This window comes from Myiozetetes cayanensis, unplaced genomic scaffold (genome assembly GCF_022539395.1).
Source record: "Myiozetetes cayanensis isolate MyiCay16 unplaced genomic scaffold, myiCay2020 scf18, whole genome shotgun sequence".
Classification (NCBI taxonomy): Eukaryota; Metazoa; Chordata; class Aves; order Passeriformes; family Tyrannidae; genus Myiozetetes; species Myiozetetes cayanensis.
Genome location: NW_026087389.1, coordinates 9,412,059 through 9,439,950, shown reverse-complemented (window position 1 = coordinate 9,439,950; position 27,892 = coordinate 9,412,059). Strand labels below are relative to the sequence as shown.

Sequence of the window (27,892 nt, the reverse complement as noted above, 5' to 3'; positions counted from 1 at the left end):
AGGAATGCAGACTGGCCCCAGATTGCTCAGAATGGGAAGTATTGCCAAGCTGCAGGAGCAGCACTGGTGTTCCACTACTGACACTTTTTTTTGTCTTTTGCATTTAGTTTGAAGAGCCATGTCTTGTTAATTCCTCCTACCTGATCCTGTGCAAAACTCCAGCCATTAACCTGCTGTTGAAGAGTGTCCGTATCAAACTGGAATTTATTCTGGATAATCTGAGCTTTGATTTCAACTCACTGCATCCCATGCCCTTCTCTTACGAAGTCAACCCCGTCCTAAAACCACTGAATGCTGAGGATCCTGCCAAACCATATCGTCACAAGCCAGGAAGTGTCATCTCTGTGGAGGTAACACAAAAACTAGCTGGAATAATGTTCATTCACAACTGGGTTGTTTCCAAGCTGAGTGTTTCAAGTTGGTGTCATGCAGTATCTGAGGTTTTTAAGGTATTTGTCACCATTACAACCTGTCATAGCACATGTGCTTTGGCCTGTGGGAAATGGTATGTAAAAGGAAGGAAAAGAGTGCATCACAAAAAGCCTCCTGAGCCCATAAGACATTGTTAAGGGCTTCACAGGGCTTGTGGGAACTTTTGTGCTTTTTTATTTTTAATCCTAAATAAACTATTTGTATATAAGATGTTAGTACTAAATTATCCCCACATCCTATTCTCAGCTATTGGCTTTTTTGTACCTACTTCAGATTCCTCTAGAAGTAACTTAGGAGTAAAAGAATCTTGCCAGTAGGGAAGACCTTACTAGGTGCAGGCAGGAAATTCACTCTTTTAATGTGACATAGAAGTGCAGAGTGGCTGATGTTTTTACTGTACATGTGGGGAAAAAAAATCCCTGAGGTATTTCTTTTGTATGGAAAGGTACTTTCTAGTCCAGTGCTCATTAAGAAAACTAATGGCAGCAGCTGGAGATGCAGTTTCTCCCCTTGCTCTTTTTTTGCACGAGTAAAAATGAGTGAGGACGTACGAGTCTAGAAATGTCTAGACTGCTGCCTTGGGGTTGAGTGCATGTTGGAGAAGTAGGGCAGTTTGAGAAGACTGAAAAAGAACTTTCAAAGAGCAAAGAGATTGATCTGCCATCCTGTTGGAATAGGCTGACAGAGCTGAGGGTTTAGAAAGAATTGAAACATAAAAATGTAACATCAGTTAGCATGGTTTTATTAAAAAAAGAACTCCTAAGCCCCCAAAATTAAAGCAAATAAGAGCAGCAGCATAGATGTTACACCTTTGGAAGGCATTGATTGATTCAGCTGAGTGTGTGGGTTAACTGACATGAGACTATCTTTTTAAATATGTACACAGAGGGAAGAGTTGAGCTTAGCTGTGCTGTGGCTGAAGAGCCTTAAGAGGACAGGCTATTTATAACTGTACTTATGCAGCATGCTATGGGTCCTAAAGCTGTAATCTAGATTGTATGCAAGTGAATTTTTTAGCTTACAAAGTTAACTCCTGCAGCCAATTCAGATGTGAGCCTGATCAGAGAAGGAAAAAGGCTGCTTTCATCCCATGGTATTGGTTTCCTGCATCTCCTCTGGAGCCATGGAAATACAGAGTTGTTTTTCTCCCCTGTTTTGATGTGCTGTTCCTCATCTGCTGCAGGGGGAAAATCTAGATCTGGCTATTTCCAAGGATGAAGTTATGGCTATGATTGGGGAAGGAATCTGTGTGGTGAAGACTCTAACAAGGAATCACCTCTACTGTGAGCCCCCCTCCGAGCAGCCAGCTCCGCGGCACCGCACGAAGCGGGAGGGCACGGACTTGCTCCCAGAGTTCACGGTAGGGAATCAGCAGCACTGCAAGAAATTCTGTCATTTCTTGAAGCACAAGCGGGTAGTGGAAGTGGGATGGGAAGCAAGGAAAGGTGGAAGCCCTGGTGAAGGACAGGGGGTGGCAAGTAGCTGCTCTTGTTCTCAACGCTAATCTTACGTGCCAAAGGTTCCCTGAAAGCAAACGCTATAGCTGGGTTCAGTTGTGCTGTGGGACAGCTTTGCTGGGGAGCTGTGTGCCACCTGTGCCCATTCTGGAGAAGCCCTGTGACTTTGTGTTTCCTTCCTGTGCTGATCTTACATCGTGTCACACACTTTCTTATAGGTACAGATGGGAAACCTGAACTTCCTCCTGGGCCGAGTGCAGTATGACACGGAGAGCCAGCTCACCTTCCCGCTGGAGGCACAGATTGGTTTGGGTGTTGGTGCCTCCTTTGTGGCTCTGATTGTTCTGGTCATCGTCTTCATATACAGGTAAGAAACTCTGGCATTGTTTGAGATCTGTAAGTTCCTCACAACATTTTTCAGGGGATGTGACCAAGCGTGTACATCTTGGGCCTAAACAAGGTCTTAGTTCTCTTTATTTTGTGCCAAATTCTGAGCCCCTGGTGGTGTTGGATGCGGGAGGCCCCATGCACCTGTTGGTCACAGCCTGCCCTGTGGTGTATTCAGAGTCCACACCTAATGGGTGCTCCAAGAGGCACATCTAGTTTATGGAACACTGTTTGGCATCCTGCAAAGATGATGTTCAGTAGAAATTGCCTCAACACCAACTGCCCTGGAGTCTTTGGCAGCAACACAACAGTTGGCAAGGACAGTCCCTGGGTCAGTGCCACTGGGAACAATTCTGCTTCTTATTGTAGGAGGAAGAGCAAACAGGCTCTGAGGGATTACAAGAAAGTTCAAATCCAGCTGGAAAATCTGGAAACAAGTGTTCGGGACAGATGCAAAAAGGAATTCACAGGTCAGTCACTGAGCTCCTAGGTTCTTGCAGCTTCAGGGAAGCTTAAGGAACCACTCAGCCCTAACTCTTCCAATTCCTGCATACTTGTTCTGTGTAACTCAGACCAGGCAATAACTGCGCCAGTGCATTGAAACATATAGCAAAATTCTTCCTTTTTGTTTCTTTAATTCAGAGCACAGTGATCTATACAAACCCCTCTCATTCTCCAGTTCATCCTCCAGACTCAGATGAAGAGCTAAAGGTCAAGGCAGCACACTTGAAGAGATCTTAATGACAGCTACTAGCCCAGTCTCTTGCAGCCCATGTTCTGGGCCTGCAAACCTTGTACTTGAGCTGCTTACAGCTGTGGGAGACCTGGGGCTCTGAAAGTCTGCAGGTGACTCCAACTGTAATCCCAACTAATGTGGGAAGTAATGAGGAGCAGGAAGTCTAATACTCTCTACTGTAGGTTATGGCTGTAACCACAGATGTGTGCTGAACAGTGGCTTCCTCGTTATAAAACTGGGAACCAGCCCTTGACTGGAACTTTCCTCATGCTCCCTATTCTGCTTTCCTCCCGCTGCCTATTCTAGTTTTAAATGTTCTAGCAATGAGACCTCCATGTGCCTCTTCCTGACAGGAAACATCCTTCCTCTTTCTCAGTCCCATCCTGCTGGCCCCGGTTCCTGCACTCACCTCATCCTCTGCACCACCAGTTGTGTGATCATGTCAGTTGTGTCAACCTCATGGGCGTTTCCTTTCCCTCAGACCTGATGACTGAGATGATGGACCTCACAAGTGACCTTGTGGGCACAGGGATCCCCTTCCTGGACTACAAGTCCTATGCAGAACGAATTTTCTTCCCGGGCCACCGTGAGTCACCACTGCAAAGGGACCTGGACATCCCTGAGTGCCGGCGGCAAACGGTGGAGCAGGGCTTGGTCCAGCTCTCCAACCTGCTCAACAGCAAGCTTTTCCTCACCAAGGTAATGTCCCTTGCAGCCTTCTGTGGCACCAGGGCCCCGTCACTGCCAGCACAAAGTGGGCAGTGTCTATTAAGGTTCATTCCTCAATAGCTCCCTGCAGCACCACTTCTTCCAAGAGCCAGCAGCCGTAACTGCCTTGTTTTCTGCAGATTCACACACTGGCTTATCTTTCTCCCCACCAGTTCATCCACACTCTGGAAATCCAGCGCACTTTCTCTCCGAGAGACCGGGCCTACGTGGCATCACTGCTCACAGTGTCACTGCATGGGAAGCTGGAGTACTTCACTGACATCCTCAAAACGCTCCTGAATGACCTTGTGGAGCAGTACGTGGCCAAGAACCCCAAGCTGATGCTGCGGAGGTGAGTGAGCCAGCCATGGCTACCGGCTACCCGAGGGACAGAGCCTTTCTGCCCAGCCCTGAAACCACGAGTAGGACAACATCATGGCATGGGCTGCAGCTGTGAGACCATACACTGAACAGGAGGAAGCTGTAACAATGACACCCCTCTCTCCAGGCAGGGAATAGAACAAAAAAGGTGTAGAAAGAGTAGGAAGCTGGAGTTGCCTTCACCAAATGTGTCTTTTGAAGTTGCTGTTCTTCCTTGTGTTCAGGTACCAGGGCTCTGCCAAGTCTGCTAATCCCATTTAGTTGTGTAGAGGTCCCTGGGTTTGCAGTCATGCCATGTTTGGAAGCTGAACTGAGATATCTCCCATGTTCAGATCCCCATTAGCCCCTTGTCTGGTCCGTCCTGAAAAAATTTCCCTTGTTTGGGAACTACCAGAGGCTTTCCTCTATCCTCTGCATCTTGTCTCTCCTCTTCTGTCATTTGGTGCCTCCTTCAGGCTGAAAAGAGCTTTCAGTAAGTGGTGTCAAAAGCATTGACCTTACTAGTCTCTAACATCTTTTTTTTCTCTCCCTTCACCCTATATCACTATTTAGTGTGCTCTTTTCTCAAAGGGAGGAATCTTTATCTCCAAATCTCCCCCTGCTCTGCACCATATTCCTGTGACCAACCTGATGCTCTCTTTTCAGGACAGAAACAGTGGTAGAGAAGCTGTTAACCAACTGGATGTCCATCTGCCTGTACGCCTTTGTGAGGGTGAGCTCTTTGTCCCGTTGTGATGTAGAGGGGCCAACAGAGGGCAGGCAGCCACAGCTTTGCTTTGTGCCTCACTCAGCTGAAGCAGTGCCAGAGTCACCCTGTGTGTCAGGGTGAGGAATGAGAGAGCTGGGCTGTTCGCTGGGAATGGGGATGCTTAAAGCAGCATTAATAGCACTCATGGCTTCTAGGATGCCTCTCCAGGTCATGGAGGGCTCAGTGCAGCTCCTTTATTTTGAAACACACTGGCCGCAGGCTGGTCTGTGCATGGAGAGGACAGATACTGGTTTAGTTCCTTTCCTTGGAGAGGGGATGGCAAGGAGTCTCTCAGATGAGTGACACAGAGGCAGAGCAGTGCTTTGGCTGTGTGCATCTCCTTGGTAGCTGACTGGTGCTTTTTCCCTGTGCACAAAACAGAGCTGTTGCCACAGGCTCTGTCTTTGCCTGCTGTGGCTCAGCTGCCGTATCCTCAGTCCTGATCCCCCTCTGCTTGGTGTCCGTGTTTCCAAGCCCTTGGGCTCTGCTGGGAGGAGCAAGCTGAATTTCTCTCCTTCCTGTCCATTGCCAGGATTCTGTTGGGGAGCCCCTTTACATGCTATTCCGAGGAATCAAGCACCAGGTGGACAAAGGGCCAGTTGACTGGGTGACAGGGAAAGCCAAATACACCCTGAATGACAACCGCCTTCTGAGAGAGGACCTGGAGTACCGGACTCTGGTAAGCACCAGATCTTCTGTCCTCTCTGATATGACAGGGCTGAATGTCTCTGCTCCCATTACAGAGGCAGAAGTGCAGCGTCCTGATGCTGTCTCCTGGGAGTCAGATTTGTCCCAGCAGCACAAGTCCATAGTTGAGCAAGAGCTCTGCTAAATCCGGTGCTTTTGCCCTAGGCTGATAGGAACCTTCACCACAGTAATCTGGTGTATGTACTGAGCTCTGTGTCTGGAAATAAGGGGATGGCATCGCTGATGGCACTTTGAAGCTCCTCCGCAGTGCTGTTGAGCTGGCTTCCAGCTCTTGACACAAGACTGAGAACAGGGTGTTTAACATTTGTAATGTTTTCTTTTCTGAAAATCCCAGTGAAAGGGCGAGCTGTTAACTTGCCTGAATGCCAGCCATCAAAGGTGTAAATGTGCCAGATGTAATCTTATCAGCTGAGTAGCTGTGACCTTTTCTTCCACAGACCTTAAATGCTTTGACACAAGCAGGAGTTGGTGCAGGAGGGGCAGAAGACTCCCAAGGGATTTCTGCAAAAGTGCTGGACTGTGATACCATAACACAGGTGAAGGAGAAAATCCTAGATCAGATCTACAAAGGGACACCATACTGTCACAGGCCAGACCCAGACACCCTGGACCTCGGTGAGCAGAACTCTTTGATGCCAAAACTCAGTGAGGAAGTGGAGCAGTGGTGGTTGGCTATGTGTGCACAGTGATGTTTGTCGTTCTCTGCTGGCTGTCCAGAGCCACTGACCAAGGATCTCGTGCTCTGGCTGGACCCAACAGGGCATGATGCAGCAAAGGGGCTGTAACAGCAAGAAGCAGGAGTTGGAAGGAGGCAGTTGGGTTCAGCTCATTCCATTTCATGGTGTTCTTTGCCAGACTCAGATCACAGCAAGAGCTTGGGCAAGGGGATATAGAAAAAATGCACAGAAAATGTGTAGGAGGGGAGGTGGATCTGAGTGCAGTGCAAAGATGCTGTGGTCAGAGACTGGCTCTTCCTGGCAGTGAAGTCAATGGCAGCCTCTCAGTAATCTGCCAGCAATGGTTTTGCCCACAGTACTTAATGAATGGTAGAACTTACATTGTGAGGGAAAACACTGTTTTCCATCTTCATTCTTTGCTGTTGCTTAATAGTGGTGACATTTAGAAATGAGAAGGTACCGAGGGAATAGTAGCTGGTAAGAACCATAAATGCATATTTGTCATTTGAACCACCTGCTTGAAGAGTCACAGTCTGACAGAATTTGTAGGAACTTGACAGGTGGCCACCTGTCCTTGTGTTCAGAGAGAGACTGTCCTGTGACTGCAGGACAGCATTGTTACAGGCACTGGCTCAGGTTATGTTGTCTGTGAAACAGCACGGGTAAAGGTTGACAAGAATCAGGGGATGTGTGATGAGGTCAACCAGGTTGAAACAGATGATGCCTTGAATTAACACTTAATCTGTTCATTTCTGTGTTTCAATGGCTGTAGAGTGGAGATCAGGGCTGGCAGGTCATCTGATACTGTCTGATGAGGATGTGACGTCTGTTGTTCAAGGGACTTGGAAACGTCTGAACACTCTTCAGCACTACAAGGTCAGAACTCAGTCTGCCATTGCCTTGTCTCTCCTCTCATCTTCCGTCACTGTCATGCTCTATTTGTGTCTCTGGCTCCTGGTGGGTCACTGTCAAAAGGCTGGACCTTTCTTGCAGCATTGTATTCAGATTAAGTTAGTGCTGTGGCCTGCACTCTGACTTGAGCAAGCGCAGCCCTGTCCTTAAGCTGTACCTGAGATGGGGGCAGGTGTGGAGCTTGGAAGGAGACACACAAGTTCATGCCTGGTGGCTGCTGCTGGAGGTGATGTGCTGGGTCTGTTCATGTTCCAGTCCAGATCAGTTAGCAGGTGATGACGCACTGGCCTTCAAAGTAGCTTCTAGGAATGAAAAGAGGGAATTTTTTAATTACCTTGCACCAACGTGTCATGTCTTGCACCAATATGTCCTACTTTAGTGCAACGTGTTCTAGACGTGAATGACCTCAGTCCTTGAGTATTATTTTCATTGTACTTTGCACATCAGTTTTTTAATTGGTACAGACAAGATTTTCTCACCATCAGGAAAGACAGTGACAGTGCTCCAAAAGTCCTCTTTATGTCCCTTTCTCTGGTAATGGTATAGTCTGTTTTGGTCTACCAGCACTTGCCTGTTGTGCTGATGAGGAACACATGCCATTTGTTTTGAAAGTCATTGTTTTGCTTGTGTGTAGGTGCCTGATGGAGCAACAGTAGCACTGGTCCCACGTCTGACAAAGCACATCCACAGGGAGAATCAGGATTACATCCCAGGAGAGAGTGAGTTTGATGTCTTGTTCTCAGAAAATGATTCTAGAGCACTTGCTATTTGGTAGGATAAGTCTCCTGCCTCAGCCCCAGCTTTATGCTGCTACAGAAGGCTGACACATGCTTTGGACTCTCATAGGATTGTCAGGAAATGTGAGAGCTTGGGCAGGTGAGATGAGAGAAAAGCAGAAGACTGTGAGAACAGAGGAAAGCTGGTCTGGGTGTGGAAATGCAGGGCAAGCACAATTCTCTAATTCTGACTCACCAGGGTTTGTTGTAGTCTGCAACTTGTAGAAATCTTAATATCCTCAGATGCTGAGCATGGCCCAGAGGTGGTGATGGGATGCCAGGCAGTTACTTACTGCCTGGCAGAATAAACCGCTCCATGGATACTCCTGTGGCATGAGGGACAATAGCCACAGTCTGCAGCTTAAGAGATTCAAATTGGGTGTGGGAAAAAACCTTCAACAATACCTGAAAGAGACCATTGGGGTGGTGGGAGATCTCTGTCTGGGGAAGTTTCCAAGACCCTGAAGGTTTTAGGTGGACAAAGGCAAACTTCTGTAGTGCTAGCAGTGGTTGTACTCTGTGCAGAAGGCTGGATAGAGGCCTCCAGAGGTTTCTTCCCATTTGTGTTTCTGTCATACTGGGAAATCTTGCTTCCTTGGGGCTCACGTGGCCGAGCTCCACTGTGAGAGAACCCACACTGATCTATAAATAATTGCTTGGTTTAGAAACACCAATGCTGGAGGATGCAGATGAAGGTGGGATCAAACTTTGGCACCTGGTAAAACCAACAGAAGAGCCAGAGCTTCCCAAGCATCGGCGTGGGAGCTTAAGAGATCGGGAGCGAGCCAAGGCAATCCCGGAGATCTATCTGACACGTCTACTCTCAATGAAGGTGAGAAGAAGCACAGGCTGTGTTGTGCTTCGGATCTTGCCTCCCTTCGTATCCCCTGGCAGAGATTGCAGGGATGTGTGTGAAGATGAAGCAGTCCCCTCTACCTGCAGTGGCTCTGAGTACATCTGACTCCCCTCCACATTTGCTTTGCTCATGGGCTTCTCCCTGCCCTCTGTTCCACAAACCACTGGGGCCTCTTTTCTCCTTTGCTGCTGCTCCCTGCAGTGGGTCTGAGGTACCTTTGGATGGGTGAGGGGAGGCCACTGAGCAGAAGAGGGTGACCTCTCATTTGTGTGAGGCTTGGGTTCTCCACTCTCTGTGCTGACTCCATCCTGCTCGGTTCTCCACAGGGCACTTTGCAGAAGTTTGTGGACGACTTGTTCCAGGTGATCCTCAGTACCAATCGCCCTGTCCCTCTGGCAGTCAAATACTTCTTTGACCTGTTGGATGAGCAGGCCATACACTATGGGATTTCAGACCCTGAAACCATCCATATCTGGAAGACAAACAGGTAGGGGGTTCTTGAGGGCCCCAGAGGAGGCAGCACTAATTTGCCTGGAGCTGATCACTTGCAAAGTGACAGCCACCTCTGCCTACTGAGGAGGAGCAAAAGGGAGTGCAGGGCAGCAGAGCGTTGGGGTAAAGAGCTGGTTTTGCTGGGAGGACAAAGCTGAGAGATGCAGTAACATGCAGAACATCTTTGGGCACTGTAGTTGCTACCTTTGCTGATGCCCTGTTGCACTTCTGTCTGCAGCCTGCCCCTGCGGTTCTGGATCAACATCATCAAGAACCCCCAGTTTGTCTTTGATGTGCAGACGTCGGATAATGTGGATGCTGTGCTGCTGGTCATTGCACAGACCTTCATGGACTCCTGTACAATAGCTGACCATAAGTTAGGGCGGGTGAGTACAGAGGGACAAGGGAGCACGGTAGGCACAGAGAGTTGAGCAGTGCTGCCCCAGGAAGGCAGTAATGTTTACACAGCATCATGGAAACAGCAGGCCTGGCTCATTCTTGCTTCCATGTGCCACTGGAGAATAATGGGGACTCCTGGGAAGAGAGGAGGGAGGAGCTGGTTTTGTTTTTCAACAAGAAGTTGTTGAGGAGTGCTCTTTATTTGCAGCTTAGAGGTACTTGGGGGACAGAGCTGAGCTCTAGTCGGCTGTGGCAGACAGAGGGGGTCACAGGATGCAGCTTGGGACATTCAGGGTGGCCATTAGAAAAACTTTCTACCACCACTACTCACCCTGCGCCTATGGTGCAAGTCCTGCACAGGTCACCAGAGGTGGGATGGGTGGATCTCTGGAGGATGTCAGGCATCAGCTATGAAAAGCCATAGCCAATGTGATCTCATACTGGTGATCACCTAGCTCCAGGTTAGAATCCCAGACACATCTCACCATCTCAGGGTTCCTCAGACTGCATTATTAGAAGAGAGCCTGCTATTTGAAGTGCCTCTCCATGCAGAGGACAAAAAATTCCTGATCCTGAACGAATGACAGAAAATAGTGATGGTGTTACCTGCTGAGATTAGTCCACAGCATGATGAAGGAGCTTTTCATAATCAATTCTGGTTTTGGATGTTCAAGGACTCTCCGATCAATAAGCTGCTCTATGCCCGGGACATTCCTCGCTACAAGCAGATGGTGGAAAGGTAAGTGATGGATGTCAGGGGTTGTAGTTTGAGCAGTGAAAGGAGGAACCACGCACTGACTGCCTGTGTACCACTGCCTAGGTATTACGCGGACATTCGTCAGACCATCTCTGCCAGTGACCAGGAGATGAACTCTGCCCTGGCTGAGCTATCACGGGTAAATAAAATTATTTCAGAAGTCATCTGGCCTCTCACCTGTGCATCTAAGAGAGAGTTACTAATGCAAGGATGAGAGATATTCCAGTTGAGTATGTGTTTCTGCTCAGACCTACTGACTGTTCCCAGTGGCTGCTCTGCACCACAGGGAGGGCAAGGGCCACTGAAGAGAAAAATGCAGTCAAGGGTTCAGGGCAAGGAGTGCATATGATTTTTCCTTTGCTAGGATTTGCTGGTGAATTCCCTCTCTGGTTGCTTTGTGCAATGGGCACATTTCCTAATGAGTTGTGAGGACACAGAATTTAGACAAACCATTGTTAGGTGTCTCACAGGTTTGTCTCATTTCCTCTCTTATACACAGAATTACTCAGGTGACCTCAATTCCCTGGTGGCTCTACATGAATTGTATAAATACATCAATAAGTACTATGACCAGGTGAGTATGTGTTTTCAGCAGGTATGAACATGCCCTTCTCCTTTTACCATCCAAACAAAAAACCTACAAAAATTAACAATTAACAGCAGCCAAACGATTACAACACTATGTTGTTTCATTGGCATTTGTAACTCATGTTATAAGTAACACTTATCATTTTAATTATCACTTAACACTTTATCAATTCTTACCAAAGAGAGAGGGAGGAAATCACCAAAAAGAACATATTTCTAGCTTGGAGGCTGTTGGGATTTCATGTACGCTTCTTTTTTTTGACTCCAATACCCAAAAACTCTACTTCAAAATGAAATGCAGTTAGTTCAGATAATTTACTGAAGACTTAATTTTCAGGTGAGAAGTTTAGCGTTCTTTTTGCCCTGTGAAGTTTATAAGTTATTGGAGTGAATCTAGAATACCTACTCTGTGGTTAATTTGAGATTAATTACTACATACCTACTCTGGACTTGAGCACGCTGGATTCCAGCTTGGGGCTCTCCACGGTGCATGGAACTGAGCTGGTTGAGGGTTGTGTGCTGGAGAAAGGCTGCCACTGAGCTCTGTCTTGTTGCAGATCATTACTGCCTTGGAAGAAGACCCAACGGCACAGAAGATGCAGCTTGGATATAGACTGCAACAGATTGCAGCAGCTGTGGAGAATAAAGTCACAGATTTGTGACAGGCACAGACAGACTGCTCTCCCCTGGCTGAAGGGGGACAGTGCTCATCCTAGTCTATACACAGGGTGTCCTGCTGCCATTGGAACCAGACTCTCCAAGGAACCTGCGGGTGACATGAGCAGGGATGGCCAAGGCAGTACAAAGTACAAGCGTCCTTGCATCTCAGAGAATATTTTTTTACAGGTTTTTTTTTTTTCTTTTTAAAAGCAAAACAAAACAGAAAAAAAGGACAAACTTTGGTTTTTCCCTGGCAGACTGTTGTGGGCCCACACAGGTCCTTCCTACAGATGTTACGTGAATGTGCCAAGATCCCAAACCGCGTTGTTGAAGAGCCGGGTGACAACACCGAGCACTGTGCCTGTGGAGTCCATGGATGCCCTTACCAGTGCTGGGACACTCCCTGCTGCACCTGCTCGCTTCAGTGGGGATCAGGAAGCTTTCCCTGGGCTGACTGCTGTGGTAACCTCTGTCCCCAGCTAGCGAGCACTTCTGCAGTGTCCTACCTGAGAAACTCCTGACAGCAATGCCCCTGCTGGTTCTGGATGTTGGATGTAGGAAGGAGATGTCTGAAGGCGAAGGTCTTTTGCTCCCCGGTGCTCTGGTCTCTGGCAGCTCGTGCGTGGCACCTGCTTGGCTGTAACGTGCTCACCAGCATGTGCACTTGCCCAGGGGGCCACTGTAAATGAACAGCACCCCCTCACCCTTCCCCTCAGGACAAATTCAGCATGTGAGAGTTGCTGCCTGGCTCGCCTTGGTCTCCACTGACCCAGCTCGGATCTGTCTTCCTGGTTCCTTGTGGTCAGAGGTTGCCCTGCTCTTTGGAAAAGCACAACAAATGCCTTGTGCCACTCCCCCTTCCTTCGGTGTCCAGCTGTTCTGCTGCTCTGAACTGGACTTGTAAATACCCTCAGAAAGTTAATGTATTTAAACGCTAAAGGAGAATGTTTAACTTCGTGGCTTTGAGACAAAGCTTTTCTTGGAGAAGTATCTCTGTGCACTTCTACTGACAAACGTCTGTCAGCACTGGAGCAGTTTTCTCCACTGCTTTGTCTGCAGGGATAACTCGTAGGTGTCTCTGTTGTACCAACAGCTCGCTGTTCCCCATGGGATCAGCTCCAGGCTCTCTGTTAGGCTTGCCTTACACCTTATTCTCAGCTCCACTTCCCAAACTCTCCTGTCATGGCACATCCAAGAGTTATTTGGGGAGCTGTAAACTGCAAGGAGCCGTGAAGCACAACTGCATTGTTCCCAAGGAGGGTCAGGTGTCCTGCAAACGGCAATGATTCTTGTATGGAAGGAGAGGCTGGAGCAGGCGCAAGCACAGTTAGTTGGCAGCTGTCATGGGGCAGCTCCTCACTGCTCCTTCCTTAGTTCCTCCACCATGTGAAAAGAGTCCTCTGCCCTTCTGAGAGCCAATCCCTATTTATAAGGGTGCCCTACTCATTCTTCTCCTCCTCTGCTGCTAATTCCACACTGATGTCTTGCATTCCTAGGGCAGGTAGACTGGTCTGACTCCTCTGTCACTTCCCTGATTGTGGTGATTGTGTGGGCCAGGAGATAGCAGAGCTAGAACAGGGGAGTCCCTCTCTCTCTTTACATTGCATATAGAAGTAATTCCAGGCCTGTCCCACCAGCCCTGTGGCTTTCTGCAAGTGCTGTGCAGTTGCAAAACTGTTCTTGGAGCAGTACAAAACAGGCTGATGCTGGCCTCTCTTCTACAAAGCCAGCTCTCCTGTGACCCTCTCTCAGCAGTATTCCCAGGTACTCTGTGTGCCCAGAGTACGACCAACATCCCTGTGCCACCTGCTCCCATCCTGCTGTACAGAGCACTAGGGTAGCTGGATGGCTGCTGCCAAGAAGAAAGGGGGGTCAGAGTTTGCCTCTCTTCTCCGAGAGAGGCAAACTGCCTGACCACCCATTTCCACAAAAATTTCAGGAACTTAGCATGTCTAAAACCTCTGTCCTGACTAAATCTGGTTAAATTGGCGCCAGAAAAGCTGGGTGGAGGAAAGGATTGGAAAAAGTCAACATGATGCATGTAAAGCCCATTCCATTAGGAACTGCAGGAGGTGATTCCCTGGTTTGAGGCAGGTGCAGGTATAGTGGTGGAGTAGTGTTGTCCCCTTGTGTGTTGGTGGATGGACTTTCTGCCCCAGGCAGCAAGGCCTAGTTTATGGCCTCTCCAGCTCACTGAGTGCCTACCAGGAGCCACAGGCTCTCTGCTGGATTTCTGGCTCTGCAGACTGGTAATGTCTGCCCCTATTTTTGCAGAATTATCTCTGCGCTTTCCCAGAAAAGGGTGGCTTGAGGCTTAATTCTCAATCCACCTCACACTGGCATCCACATCCTCCTTGCTTCTCAGTAGTGCTTCTGGATGTTGGAAGTGACCTGCTTTCTCCCAGTGTATCTGTGAAACTCTGCTTTTATTAGAGCAATAATCAAGAGTTAAACATAGAGCTAAACATAGGTGATTGATTTATTTAACATCTTCAGCTTATCCTTGCATGGCTGGATAGGAGACACTGCCCAGCGCAGGTGCAGTGAGGGTGGAAAGTTGGTAGTGCCCATCTCTTCCCATTCCATCTGTCCTCGGTGTTCTCGATACCAGCATCCTCCTCCCCTGCAGACATGCACTGAAGGCCCCTCGCTGGGATCAACTTGGGTATTTAGGCATGGCCCCTCTTCCCTCCGTCCATGCCCCTCTCCTGTGGCAAAATCCATTACTACAACAGGGTTCTGTTGCATTTAAATTTGCACAAAACAGGTTTTATTATGAAATTCCCTATTGCAGGGAAGACTTGCTTATTTATTCCCGGCGATCCTTCTGAGTTTCCTCCAGTCTCTGCCTGATTCCACAACCAGCTTGTCAGACACTCTGGAGATGAACGTTCCTGCTCAAGGACAGAGAATTCTCACTGGGTGTCCCTGTTTGACTACAGGTAGCAAGTTCTGTGGGCACCAGCAGAGAGAGCCCTGCCACCACGGCTGGTCCCCTCCTGTGGGACAGGGGCACAGTGAGGGGATGTGGCTGCTCTAATGGGACCCTCAGAACGGTGATGAGTGGCAGGCATCCAGCTTGATTTAGTACTGCGGTCAGAGAGAGGAACTTGCTTCTGCCATGGTCTGGGTGAAAGGCTGAGAACTGATCAGTATTAAGATAAATCTCCGTTAGCGTATTTGAATGTCTCTCCCGTTGGCATGATGAAGTGTAGCTGGCACCCACGTGATGTAGATGTGAGAGCTCTTGCTTTCATCTGTCTGGTGGCAAATTTAGGCTGTACCTGAAAGGTTTTGTGTGTTTGTAGAAATGATGGGTAATTTTTTTTAAATGAAAATAGAAGGTTCTCGGATGCTGCTGCCTCGGTGGAATGCCGTTTCTTTTTCAGGGTGTGCCCCAGTTGCAGCCAGATGCTGCTTTTTTTTGTGTGTGTGTGCCTTTCTTGTGGGGATTATTCTTTTGGTTTCCAGAACACCCAGGGCATTTGCTCTAATAGTCTTTTTCCCAGTCCTCTGTCCTGGTGACTCTGCCCTCTCCCAGCCTTGTGACTTGGTGTCTGTCTGTCTGTTCAGGTATGGCCTGACCTGCATTTATGCCCTGCCACACCTTGAGTTCTGCTCAGAGCACCCAAGGTACTGTCTTTCTCAAATTGGAATTAATAATTAATATAAAAAGCTTGAAAAAAAATCTGAATTTTGTTACATAGTGTAATAACTGTTTGTAGATACTGTTCTGAGATGTAGGAATCTATTGGTGACATAAGAGGTTTTGTCTGTAAATAATCAGTTTAGAGTCCAAATGATTTTAATAAAGAGAATTCTTACACAATAATTCAATAAATTTTAATATACAACCTCTGTGTCATGCTTGTGTTGCATGATGATGCAATTACCCAGAACGTATTTGCCTCTTTTTTCATCCTAAGTGGAAACCATGCACTCCTGAGCACCAGGACCTGGGAGCTGTGTGAGGAAAGCGGGACTTTTCCCTCCTGCCCCCTCCATAGGCTGTGTTTCTTCAAGATAATCTTGTGCCACCTTCCACCTCGATCCCAGTGCTTCTGCAGTTTCCAGAGCTCAAATACCGTCTCTGCCCGCAGGAGGAGGCAGCCTCCCTCCACAGACACTCTGTTGGGCTGGCACTGAGGGCACGTGGCAGCTCTGGCTGTGGTCTCCCACCGCGGGTAAGGGTCGCTGAAGGTACAGTTTATGTTGGTCACTGTTGTCCACCAGTGTGAGGCAGAAACCAGTGCTCCTAAATTACCAAAACAACTTAATTCTAAATTAATTTACACAGTTCTTTCCAGACAGAAAGCTGGCTCCTGGCCCATCTATCCTCTTTTCTTCCCCCCCCCCCCACTTCCTTTACTAGCAGAGTTTTGGATAGAGTCTGCCTCTCCCTCTCTTTTAGTCCCTCCTCTCTGTACTCTGTGTGTTCTTGTTGCCTTTTAGGGGTCACAAACCACTTGTCCCCCCCCGTGCTGCCCTGCACAGCTCAGTACCCAGCCTGGTGCAGCCTCTGCCCCCTGCCTTGGTATTTTTAGTGTGGGGAAGGCAGGTGAGAGCAGAGGGGCACAGGCAGGGGGAGAACCGCTCTGGGAGGCCCCGGCCTGGGTTTGGCAGCCTGGAGCTGTAGCAGAGCTACTGCGAGGCAGGGTTAACCCTTCGCTGCAGGGCTGAGGCTCGGTCTCTGCAGCCTCAGCCAGGAAACCTGAGCTGTGTGAGCCCAGGGCCCCAGCGAGGGGGAAGCCAGACCATGCCCAGCTCCGGTGCGAGGCTACGGCATGTGGCAGTGGGGGAAAAAAATGTGATTTTTACTGTGTGTGGCCTTTTCCTCTCCAGTGTTGCGTGGTGCTGGGATGCTCGGGTTTCCTCAGGGCTGCAGTGAGGATGTTACTGCAGTTGCTCTGCTAGAGAGCGTGGGCTCTGTGGCCACCAGCACCATGCTGTGATGGTGTTCAGCTGCGTGTAGGCACTGCTGGGGAGGGCGAGGTGCCTCCGGTCTGGCAGTGTGGCACACAGGTGGGCTAGGGGAGCCTGTCCCCTGTGCCAGGCTGGGGATGGCTGTGTCAGGTAGATGGTGCTGCAGTAGCAAGTCCTGCCAACATACTGCTGGGAGCAGTGGGAAGACTGAGGCAGCCCTATGGTTTCTGGGTCTGAGGATGGTGGAGCAGAGGGGGAGGATTTCTCTGTTTCCATCTCAGCAGAGCTGTGAATTTCCCGCTATAAATAGTTGCTGTGGAGACTGTGGATCCACAGCAAGCTGACAGACCTGCTGCCAGAGAGGCAGGGAGAGGCCAGCAGTAAAGTGAATCCACCGCAGCTGTCTGAGGTCTCCTGCTATCCCAAAGCCAAGGTTGTTCCCAGAAGCGGTGCTGTGATCCGATACCCTGCCCCGCTCCTCACTGCGTCCATCCAGCGATGCACAAGAGTTTGGTCTGCTCAAGGACACCCCTCCCAGGGCAGCACAGACTAAAAGGAGAGCAGGACCAGCTGGTATCTCACTTTGGGAAGCTCCAGAAGGAGCCAGATGACAAAGGGAACGGCGTGCCCTGACCTGGAGCTGCCGCACGGTGAGTCTGCGCAGGGCCCCGGGGCTCAGCGACCCGCGCGCCGACAGGGCTGCTTGTACGTGTTGTGACTTGCAGGGATGCTGCGCTCAGCAAGGGCTTGTAGGTCTGTGTTGGTGCAGAAGATGAAGGTGTGTGATTCTCTGGTGAGCTCGGCCCATTTCTTTTAGCTGTGGATGTCCAGGTGTCGTAAGGCATTGCGGAGCTCTGTGTGCCGTTCTGTGCAGGTCAGGGGGAGGTGTCCAGGGCAGAGGTGACGCATCATCGCTCGCTGTCCATGGCTCTCACAAACCAGGCAGGACCAATATTTGGGCTGAAGTTCGCTGAGCTAGTCCAGGCCTGCAGCAATTCAGTGGGCTCTGCACAAAATAATTTGAATGACAAAAGCAAGATAAGTTGTATTTAACGTAAAGGTGTCGAGCAATGAAGGACTTAGAAACACCGAATGTTCTTTATCACAAAGCTTAGAAAAGCGTGTTTCCCTCTCCTGTACCAAGTTGCACAGCAACACTCTTCATCCTTTGCCAGTACTCCCATCCAGCTGGGGTGGATGGAGGTAAAGCCTTGCACGCCTAAGGATGGACTTGTCTTGCCTTCACAGCAAGAAGGGCACCAGGGCCCAGTGAACTCACCAAAAGCTCCATCAGCCCTAGTGCTAGGATGAGTCTTACACTCTCTATCTCTGAGTCCTATTTTCTTGCTAAAGTCTCCTATTACCATAACACTCCACCAAGGGAAGATGCTGTTGAACTGTCATCTCTCCAAGTTCATGAGTTTTCCTTTGACAGGTGAACAGTGAGTGGCACCATTAAATCTTTCCAGCTGTTCCCCAGCTCTCAGCACTCCCTGTCACTTGGCTCCCGCTGCCACCAGCCCTCTATAGTTATTTCTGAAAATCCTCTGGTTCAGAAGGGTTCCTAGCTTTAGCAACTTGATTTGGAGGATTTAAAGGTCAATAATTCTACCTGTGGTGATGGTCTATGGGGATTATTATCACCTGTCTCAAGCTCTGACAGTGTGTGTTAGCCTGAAGCTCGGCAGTACAGCAAGTGACATTTCCAAATTTTGAAGGGCTGGCTTGGGAGTGCCCCAGCTACAGCAGTTTACATCTGTATTGCATTAGCAACAGGGGCTCTGGGCTGCTATTTCAGGGGACCAGTGCTGAAGCCAGCTCTACACTGGTGCTGCAGCGTGGGGGGACAGCAGTTGGATTAGTGTGTCTGTACTGTCTTGGTGTTTGTACCTTGGGCTGTCATGGTAACAAACCCTGGGAGCAGCCTCTTGCTGGGATGTCACGGGATGGTCAGTGATAAACCCATGCCCTGGCCCTGGATCTGGGCTGTGGGCAGATGTCTAAAATGCAGTGCTGCAGTGTCTAAAATGCAGGTTCTGCTTCGCACCTCTCTGGAGCTGGGGCTCCTCCCGACAGCCAAAGCCCAAATGCGTTCCCTCCTCAGCTGGGATGGGGAGGGGATGCTGTCCCTGGCTGTGGGAGGGAATCCCACAGATCCTCCTAAGCCCCTGAAAATCCATACTGGACACAGGGAAACCTGAGACTCCCACCTGGCCCTGGCCCTGGCCCAGCCCCAGCCTGCCAGCTTTCCTCTTCTGAACTCTTAAAATAATCCCTGTCTCCATGAAGTGCCAAAAACGTTTTCAAAGCCTGGTTCTAGGAGCTAGTGAAGGAAATGAGAAGGAAAGGAGCAAGGGGACAGCAGGGGTAGAAGAGGGAAGCAGTGTCCATAGTGTGCAGCAGAAGTACAGCTGCTCTCCAGCTCTCTTTTAAAGGAGTAAAGTGCTGAAGATCACACTGCCTGTGCCCCACAACCTGGTTCCCTTCTGCCTTCATCCCCCCGTGCCAGGATCTGCTGCACTGCTGGGCCATGGAGGAGCAGGTGCAGGAGGAGATGCTGCCAGCCCAGCACACAGGTCAGTCCTTGGGCATGTGGCTCTAGAGCTGAGAGCACGCCAGGTTCGTCCCAGGCCGGAGGAGGTCACCGGGACCTGTCCAGCTGTCCTCAGCTGCTCCTTCAATCTTAGAACATTTAGAGATGTCACTGATGTCTCTTGGCCATGGTCCCTGCAGGAGGCCACCACCCCGTGCAGGAGGGAGAGGTGTTCAACACGCGATACCAGGCACTGCGCGAGCTGGGCTGCGGCGCCTTCGCCACCGTCTGGCTGTGCCAGGACATGAGGTAAGGGGTGAACTGTCTTCTGGGGAGGTGGGAATGGGTGGCTGATCACCTGGGCAGGACCAGAAGCAGCAGAGCGCAGCTGCCTGCCTGGGAGCATATCAGCATCCCCAGGCACGGGAAAACCTGGCAGTGAGATCAGCAGAGCTGGTCCCCAGAAACCAAAGAACATAAATGAGGTGGGATCAGCCCTCGCTCTGCATTTTCTTTTCTCATTTAGACCCTGCAGTATCCATGCTCTGCCTTTTCCTCTCCAGCCCCTTGGTGGTTCCTGGGGCAGCTGTGCTGCCAGATACTGGCAGAAGAGATGCCCATGGGCCTGGTGTGCTGCAGACCGAGGCCAAGGGTGCTTGCACAAGGGCAGCACCCTCCCTGGGAAGCCCAGGGCTGGGTGACTGGGAGAAGGGGCGGTGCTGCATGTTAGGGCCACTCTAACATGCATTGGCTGGCAGCTGTGGTTCGTTTCCCAGGAGGAAGAAACAGGTAGCTGTGAAGGTCCTGAAAAGCAGGGAAGGCTTTGCTGATGCTGCCCAGGATGAGGTCACTCTCCTCCGCTGTGTAAGTAAATTCTGGGGCTCTGTGCTTTGCTCCAGAGTTCAGGTCTGAGTATCAGCCTCACCATCCCCTCTCCCTTCAGATCTCAGTATAAGGTGCTAGGTGGAGAACAGGAAAAAACCCACAAAAATTAAGGAAATTCATAGAAATCACCGTCTTAGCACTGGCTTCTGCAACAGGAACCTCCTCCTTCCTCCTGTCATACTGGGACATGCTGGTGTGTCCCACTTGCCCTGTCGGCCCATTTCTTTTAGCTGAGACTGAAATCCAACAAGTAGGAGGAATCTGCAGAAGGATAAGGTAGATAATCAACAGAAGAAGGTGGTAACGTTCCTAAAAAGGAGATGGGAGTGTGTGCTGTATCTGCGTCATTCCCAGCTCAGGAGACATCCCTCTATCGCAACAGAGACTGAAGTAAAAGGAAATATTTGCAATAGAAAAAAGTATGATGTAGCAAAACTATAATAAACGTCTGAAGTCAGAAAGCTTCTTCCTGCCTTTGCTAATGGTGGTGGTAATTAAGTGTTTGTACCTGTTTCTCAGTGAGTTTTCTTTGAAGGTGCTTGGGCTTTAGCTGCTAGTTCTAGAAAGCTCATGGTTACAATTCTTTAAGCTTGCCCAAATACAAAGTTACATCAGTGTCAGATGAGTAAAAGCCATTAAATTTTACATTTAAATTACTCTGTGGCCTTTCTCCAACAGGTTTGAGAAAGGTTTAGTTCACACTTGTAAATCTGCAGGCCCTATCCAAAGGGACATGAGCCAGATGCAGTGATGCAAGAGGAAGTACCAAGTGGCACTAATTTAATGTAATCAGAGGGCTGCTTTTCTACACATCAGCACAACCCTGCATACAGACCGAGCCTTACCCCTGATTTATTAGCAATTGTCTCTGAGAGACACGCCTGCCCATTCAGCAGCATACAGCTGGTTCCCAGGGCTGTTCCCACCAGCACAGGGAGGTCAGTGCCTGCAGAGCTGCCAAGAGAGGCAATCTGGGCCCCTGTGGCTTCCAGGGCTGCTCACCCCTGTCGTGCCAGCACAAACCTTTTTCACAGAAATTGCTGAAGGGATAGTGGGAGTTTTAAAAGGTGATGTCCCAGCCTGCTGCTCTTAGCCAGGGAGGGACAGAGCCATCCCTGCTCTGAGAACAAGGAGTAAAGGCTGCAGAAAGGCAAAGGAAATAGCCATTGCTGCTGGGAGCAGGCAGCTGTGTTCTTGGGGAAATCCCCTCTAGCACAAGTAGGGGCACTTTCTGGGTCTGCATGGATAGAATAAGCAGCAGAAAGTCTGCTAGACACTATCAGCAGGATCATTGTGAGTTATTTTGACACTGTGAGGGTGACGGTCCCACCTGGGCAAGAGTGGGACAACATGCAGAAACTCATTCCTTGGTAACAGACTCTGCTTGTGTGCTTGGAGCATTTGTTTTTTTCTGATGGTGTTTTCATGGGATTTGTCATGAAGTGCCAATTTTTGGAAGAGAAAGTCTGTTGAACAGGATAAAATAGGTGCAAGGTGTCCTTGTGCATATAATGTCTCTAATTGCAGCTTTCTTGGAATTCTCCCCCTCAGGTGAACTGTATGAAGAAGAAGGACCAGGCAGGAGAAAACATCATCTCTTTGTTAGATGACTTCAGAATGATTGGAGAGAATGGCTTCCATATCCTTCTGTGGAGAGTGTGGCAGCTCTGAGCCAGCCAAGCCTGGGCACATGGAGGTGGCTGGAGGGAAGAGGTTTTTGAGGAGAAAAGGAGGTATTTGGTTGCTCTGGTGAAAGGCAAAGGGCTGCTGGTAGGACCTTCTCCCTGTTAGTGAATCCCTGACTCTTTCCCACATATGTGCCTGGTATTTGAGGTGCTGGGTCCTTCCCTGCGATGTCTGATGGGAAACTACACAACCCAGGGACTGCCTCTGCCTTTTGTGAAAAAATCTTTACAGCAGGTGAGAATTTAGCTGGAACTGGGCGAGGGCACCAAGGGACTGTTGGCTAAGGGACATGCCATGGTCTTCTTCCCAAGGGGATGGACGTTACATGGGCTTTACTTGAGTGATACTGCCCAAGTTGCAGCCTCCTTGGGTTTGGGAAGAAGTCAGGGCCACCACCATGGAGTGCCAGCAGACCTGCACCAGGGAGTCAGGGCCAGCACTTCTGTTTCCGTCATCTCAGTAATCATGGAGTTCTCCAGCAATTCTGCTGCTCGTAGGGGTACCAGGGGGCAAACAGCCAACAAGAGTTCTGCTTCTTGTGGGCAAAACACATGTATCTGTGCCCTCCTGCTGCCCTGAGAAGTCCCTTCTGGCAGCAATGCCAGGCCATTGGCATTTGCCTTGGCATCAAGCCGCGGGTAGCGCTGTCAGCTCCAGCAGCTTTCTGCATGGTACCACTGAAGGCTGCTCAAGGTCTCTCTTCCAACCTTCCAGGAATTTCTGAATTGCTGATGTGGTTGGCTGGTTCTCCTCCCATGTTGAGGTTTTCCTGCACAGAGCCAGCTCCTCCTTCATCCCCTGTAAGGATGTGGTGTGCCACTCAGATTGTGAAAACTGAGTTTCTTATGCACTGGCTGTGCTTAAGGCATAGGGAACCTAAGTGAGGCCTTAGAAGAGTTAAAATTACATTTTGCCTCTCATGCTGAGCTTTATCAGAAGTCTGCACACTTGCCAAGATGAAGATTTGCTACGCTGATTCCTGTGCCCTTCTAGGGACAATAAGGAAGAAAACTGCTTCCTCCATCCTTTTTTTTTTCTGGAATAGCCTCTTCTTTCTCTAAAGAAGCTCCACTAACACCTGAATATGTTACACAAAAATGTAGTTGCATTCATCTATGTGCCCCATTTTATACCCAGGCCTTTTGCTTGATCCATTATCTGCTTTAATTGTAAAATCTCAGACCTGTTTCCCCCCTTTAGATCAGCACTGGAGCAGTATTTACTCTTCTGATTCATTCCAGTTTAGTTATTTAAATCTTTCCCCGCGTTTCACAGTTACCATTTAAGGTTGGTATTTCCCTGGGGCTGGTGTTCATCCCAGAATAGAATTTGATAATACAGAGAATATTTGCCAGCCCTTTATGACTGTCCAGAGTGTTTAAAAAACAAACGTAACTGTCCCTGTAGCATTTTTGCTGTTATTGATTTCTGATAGTGACTGTTCCCCTCTGGTAGGTGTTATTTATCTCTTCCTCATGACAGGCCAGGCTCTCCCTGCTCCATCTAAGGCTGTTCTTTCCCTACATGGCTCTCCTGCAGGGCCCTGAAATCCTCTCTAAGCACTCACTCATGATCTCTCCCACCTCCTGTCTGGGTTATGCTGTGCCTCCTTCTTTCCTTGTACCATGGCACACCCTCCCATGCCGTGTCACTGTCATTCAGATGGCAGTTGGGGGCTGGTTATAACCAGCAGGAAGTCACAGTGGTCCTAGGCCATTAACAGCTGTACAAACAGGAGTGATTTTTCAGAACTTCAGCTAAGTGATTGCAATGCCTCCTCACAGCCCCATCCTCCTCCCATCTTCCCGGGCTTGCCCATCCATGGTGGTATCTGTGGATTTTCGTGCTGCCTTTTGCTGCGTGTCACCCCAAACAGCCCTTTCCCCACTGGGCTCCCCAGGCCCCAGCTGGGCACGTGGGGCTCTGGTGCCTGCTCCTCCTGCTGCGTTGTGCAATGGAACCCCTGGAGCCTGCTCCCACAGGGCCACCCCAACAGGAAATAGCTTAGGGCTGATGGTTATCATCAGTACCAGAATGCCCACAACTACCCTACCCGCTGTGCCTGGCTGCTCTGAGCTGCTGGGGCAGCGGGGGTTGGTGGGGCCCCTCGTGACGTGCTCCCTGCTTGCCCAGGTGCTGGCAGGGCTGCACTTCCTGCACAAGCGCTGCCGCATCATCCACGCCGACATCAAACCGGAGAACATCCTGTTGTACGGACACGACAAAAGCCTCCCAAGGCCTCTCATGGATACGCTCGGCTGTGGCCAGAGAACACATGTGAAGCTGAAGGGAGCGGGTGAGCACTCCAGGGGTTTTTCAACATGTTTATTGCCGGGAGGGAAAGAGAGAGGCAGCAGCTACAGACACTTCAGGAAAGGTTCCCATCTCCTGCAACAGCCAGTACAAAACACTACAGCCAGCTTGTGCTGCTGAGAGCCCCCTCCTGTCTCTGCCTAACACAAACATCAGGATGAGCGACTACCCAAGGCACCTACAGAAATGTGGTTTTGCACGTGGGTTTGTGTGCAGGAAAACTACAGGTCACATGCACCTGTGAACAGCCCCACTGCGGCCTCAGAGCTCACTCTCATGGCTCTAAGTACAGGACAGTTCCCTGTGTCTGGTGTTTTCAGCCACTGAAAGGTTTAGATACGAAATGGTTCGATCAGAAAACTGTGTGACACTTCTGCTCTTTATTTCCCGTATTTCTGAGGTCTGTGGGAGACTTGTATGTACTGCTAATCTTCAAGGCCTTTTGAGACATAATTTATTTGCAGGGAATGGTGTGAATATTGAATAAGATGTCGGGCTGGAGCGTTTCTCAAGAGATTAGCTCATCTCCCAGCCATGAGACCTTTCATATTATCCCTGCACTGTGTTCTCCCATGAGCATTTCTCCCATGACAGTGCTGTTTTGTCTCTCAAGCTCTGAGGCAATCAGGGAATCCTAAATTAGTGACTGAGTCTTTTGCTCAGAGCAGAAAAGCACAGCATTAGGCATAGGCTGACAGCTCACTGTAAAGCACTAAAGCAGAAATTACTCTTTTCTAGGGTCATATGAAAATGTAACCTTCATGGTGCTTGCCAAGCAGGCAGCATCCAAGGTCTGTGAGAGCCAGGCTGCTGAAGGCTGAGGAGGAATTAGAGATGTTTTGGTTCTGATTAGTGCTGGTAGGATATGTTCTCCTCCGGGCCCACCATAATTTAACCTTGGTGCTAGAGGAACCTTGGAGCAGGACAGGAGCACATCACACCATTTAACTCCAAGCTACCATCCTTCCAAACATCCTCTTGTTTTCACTGGATATCAGTGCTTCCTTTGCATTTCCTCAAAAAACAGAGGTGGCCTTTGATTGATGCTAAAAAGCATTTTAGGACCTTTTAGACTGAGAAACTTTAAAGGCAGGGGGACATGCCTCTCCTGTGGTGATGTGTACCTGTTGGTTCAGAAAGACACGATTTCTCTCTGTCCTTTCCATCTAGAAGGTGATCTTGGCAATCAGTTGGAAGAATCTGACTTAATGAGCATAGAGGTGAAAATTGCAGATCTGGGCAGCGCATGCTGGACAGTGAGTTGAGTTTGCTCTGAGTCTCAATCCTGTAACAACCCTGGAGGCTGTGTGCTCCTTTCCATCCCACCCTGCATGTCCGTCCCGTTACAGCTGAGTAGCTATTTCAGTGCGCTGAAGAGATGCCAACTTCGGGGAGGGTTATGTTCAGCATTCCCAGCTCCAAGCTGGGCACTGTGCTGCTGAAGACACTGTCAACTTTGGACATTTCTCCAGCTTGCACTTAATCCCTGCAATTAGAAATTCAAAACTATATTCAGTGTGAAACATTGGGAGGTAGATTCCCCCTGGTGTCAGTGGTGCTGGGAATGTGTTGGCTGTGCCCTCTGCAGAGCTGAGAACACATGTTCAGTCCTGTCCTGTGTCCCCTCCCTGTGTGGGAAGCCTGTGACCACCAGTGTTGCTCTGACTGGCTTATGGATGCCAACTAAAGGGAGTTTGTTTCTGTTTCAGTACAAGCCCTTTTCCAAGGAGATACAGACCCAGCCATACCGTGCCCTGGAAGTGCTTCTTGGATTAGACTATGGCACTCCTGCAGATATCTGGAGCACAGCCTGTCTGGTAGGACTGGGGACAATGCTGTGCATGCAGGGAGGCGACAGACACAAACTGGCCAGGCCAGTATGTCCTTGGCACCCACCTTTTCATGTAAAGCAAAGCCTCCTTGCTGAGAAGGCAAAAGGGGCCGCCTGCACTCGTTCGCTTTGGGGCGAAAGCGTGCTGCTGATAAAAACCACTCCTAATTAGCTTAAGCTCTAAGGCGATTCACACTCTGTGTATGTCAGACTGAATCAGGCACATGCTGCTTTTCATCCTGACAGAGCTAAAGGTGCTGTTTCACTGTGGTAGAGATCAAGCCAGTGTGCCAGTGTATTTCCATATTTTAGGATCAGGTTTGTGTGATCACAAGGGAAATCGATGCTTTCAATTAGTGGGGAAGAAAAACTCCAAGACAGTGAATTAACAATGCTACTCCATTTCTAGGCATTTGAAATGGCAACTGGAGAGTGTCTATTTGATCCTCAACCTGGGAAATATTTCTCCAGAGATGATGGTAGGACTCCATCAGTTTTATTCATTTCACTGACAGAAGTGTCACAACCATTGTACCTAGATGTGTTTTCCCTCCTCTGTCTAGATCACGTTGCTCGTATCATCGAACTCCTGGGAAGAATTCCTCCTCAAATTGCTTTCTCATGGAACAAGTCAACAAAATTTTTCAGCAGGCCAGGTAAGAACAAGAGTAAGGAAGTTTACTTTAAAAATCACAGTGGACCTCTGACACACTCCTACTCAGCTCACAATGAAACACCCCAAAAGTTATGTTACACAAGACAGAGATTTCATAAAGAGCAGTAACACTCCCTGCCCTGCCTACCTCTGCAATCCATGAGCATTCCAGGGATGAATACCAAATCCTGAAAAACAGTCATAGCAAACACCCAGCACGGAAAACAATTCCATTCTTTCTTCTTTGGATGTGGAGAGAATGGAAATACAGACAGGAAACAGCTACACACCAGGAAGGCTGAAGAGTGTGTAACTGGTTGGATTTCACCAGTTCACTGGCAGAGAACAATGATGACCAGGAATGGGACACTCATATCCTTCCAGCATGGCTGCTATATTTAGTCTTCTGACCCAACTGTAACATCTTTTTTGTTTCATTCTCCCCAGTTCCTTTCCCTTTGACTCATCCGTCTTGAAATTCTTGTCTTTGACTACACCACATCACTCCACCCTTCTGCACTGTGGTCTATCATCCTCTTTCTCTGCTTTCACACTCACCAGTCCCACAGCCTCAGCCTACCCGCAGCTCATTCAGTGCTGAGTGCTAGTGCCATGCTGGAATCCAACAAGCACCTCCCTGCACATCCACACGCTTTGCTCCCACTTATTCCTTCTGTGGTGCTCAAAAGAAATGAGTCAAAACTAGTTCTGCATTCACTCTCCATGGGAACGAACCTGGCCTGACCACACACATTTAACCTGAATCATGCATTTACACCACGGGCTCCCAGGGACGAGGGCAGCTTCTCGGTCAGTCGTACTCTCCTGGGCCCCACGGAGCTGGTAAACAAAACGAATTCAACATTAGTGTCTTGTGAGCTCTGAAATAGCCAGATGCATCCGGGTGCCTGTGGGCAGGCCCAGGGAACAAGCAGCAGCGGCTCTGGCAGGGCTATTCTGGGAACAATTTGCGCACTCTTGGCATGTTCTCAGCTAGGAAGCGCTCGGGAACGGGGAGCCTCTAAACACTAGGTTGGGAAGATGTAACACCCGAGAGCCAAAGCTGCAAGGGGCAGCGCAGGTGGAGGTCACAGAGGCGATGCCAGGCGGGGACTTCTCAGTGCGCTTTGGGTTAAGGCCGAGGCGCGGCCCCCTCAGCCGCGCCGGTGTGACTGAGGGGCCGCGCCCGCGCTGTCTCCGCCAGGCGCGCTCCTGCGGCTGTCCCGGCTCTGCCCCCGCAGCCTCCCCGGCACCCTGGCGGAGCGGCACGGCTGGACCCCGCGGGCGGCGGCCGCCTTCGCCGCCTTCCTCCTGCCCGCGCTGCACTACGCGCCCGAGCGCCGCGCCAGCGCCGCGCAGAGCCTGCGGCACGCCTGGATCACCGCGCCGTGA

The 27,892-nt window shown here is 49.7% G+C and overlaps 2 protein-coding genes across 6 annotated transcripts in view; both read left to right on the top strand.

Annotated features, from left to right (window-relative positions):
• PLXNB1 (plexin B1) overlaps positions 1 to 15,528 on the top strand; it is a 78,190-nt gene extending 62,662 nt beyond the window's left edge. For all 5 annotated transcript variants that reach the window (XM_050312906.1, XM_050312909.1, XM_050312907.1 and 2 more), the window contains exons 21-38: positions 108 to 350; positions 1,616 to 1,792; positions 2,108 to 2,256; positions 2,646 to 2,746; positions 3,494 to 3,711; positions 3,894 to 4,072; positions 4,747 to 4,813; positions 5,382 to 5,528; positions 5,995 to 6,172; positions 7,007 to 7,110; positions 7,781 to 7,865; positions 8,588 to 8,754; positions 9,105 to 9,265; positions 9,509 to 9,656; positions 10,344 to 10,408; positions 10,490 to 10,565; positions 10,926 to 11,000; positions 11,572 to 15,528. In XM_050312906.1, the coding sequence (XP_050168863.1) occupies positions 108 to 350; positions 1,616 to 1,792; positions 2,108 to 2,256; positions 2,646 to 2,746; positions 3,494 to 3,711; positions 3,894 to 4,072; positions 4,747 to 4,813; positions 5,382 to 5,528; positions 5,995 to 6,172; positions 7,007 to 7,110; positions 7,781 to 7,865; positions 8,588 to 8,754; positions 9,105 to 9,265; positions 9,509 to 9,656; positions 10,344 to 10,408; positions 10,490 to 10,565; positions 10,926 to 11,000; positions 11,572 to 11,676 (2,445 nt within the window). In that variant the 3' untranslated portion in view covers positions 11,677 to 15,528. The remainder of the gene's footprint in view (positions 1 to 107; positions 351 to 1,615; positions 1,793 to 2,107; positions 2,257 to 2,645; positions 2,747 to 3,493; positions 3,712 to 3,893; positions 4,073 to 4,746; positions 4,814 to 5,381; positions 5,529 to 5,994; positions 6,173 to 7,006; positions 7,111 to 7,780; positions 7,866 to 8,587; positions 8,755 to 9,104; positions 9,266 to 9,508; positions 9,657 to 10,343; positions 10,409 to 10,489; positions 10,566 to 10,925; positions 11,001 to 11,571) is intronic.
• A 3,450-nt stretch (positions 15,529 to 18,978) lies between these two features.
• LOC126638926 (SRSF protein kinase 3-like) lies at positions 18,979 to 27,892 on the top strand. The gene is made up of 11 exons (XM_050313242.1): positions 18,979 to 19,173; positions 19,331 to 19,439; positions 19,907 to 19,994; positions 21,567 to 21,654; positions 21,829 to 21,935; positions 23,835 to 23,997; positions 25,185 to 25,270; positions 25,724 to 25,831; positions 26,255 to 26,324; positions 26,409 to 26,501; positions 27,705 to 27,892. The coding sequence occupies exons 1-11, from the start codon at positions 19,128 to 19,130 to the stop codon at positions 27,890 to 27,892; spliced, it is 1,146 nt and encodes a 381-aa protein (XP_050169199.1). The 5' UTR covers positions 18,979 to 19,127.

Excerpts from the sequence above, each read along its gene's own strand:
- LOC126638926 (XM_050313242.1), top strand. The coding sequence starts at position 19,128 with ATGGAGGAGCAGGTGCAGGAGGAGATGCTGCCAGCCCAGCACACAG. Across the intron at positions 21,936-23,834 it reads TGAAAAAATCTTTACAGCAG|GTGCTGGCAGGGCTGCACTT; the intron begins GTGAGAATTTAG and ends CTGCTTGCCCAG. Across the intron at positions 26,325-26,408 it reads ATATTTCTCCAGAGATGATG|ATCACGTTGCTCGTATCATC; the intron begins GTAGGACTCCAT and ends TCCTCTGTCTAG.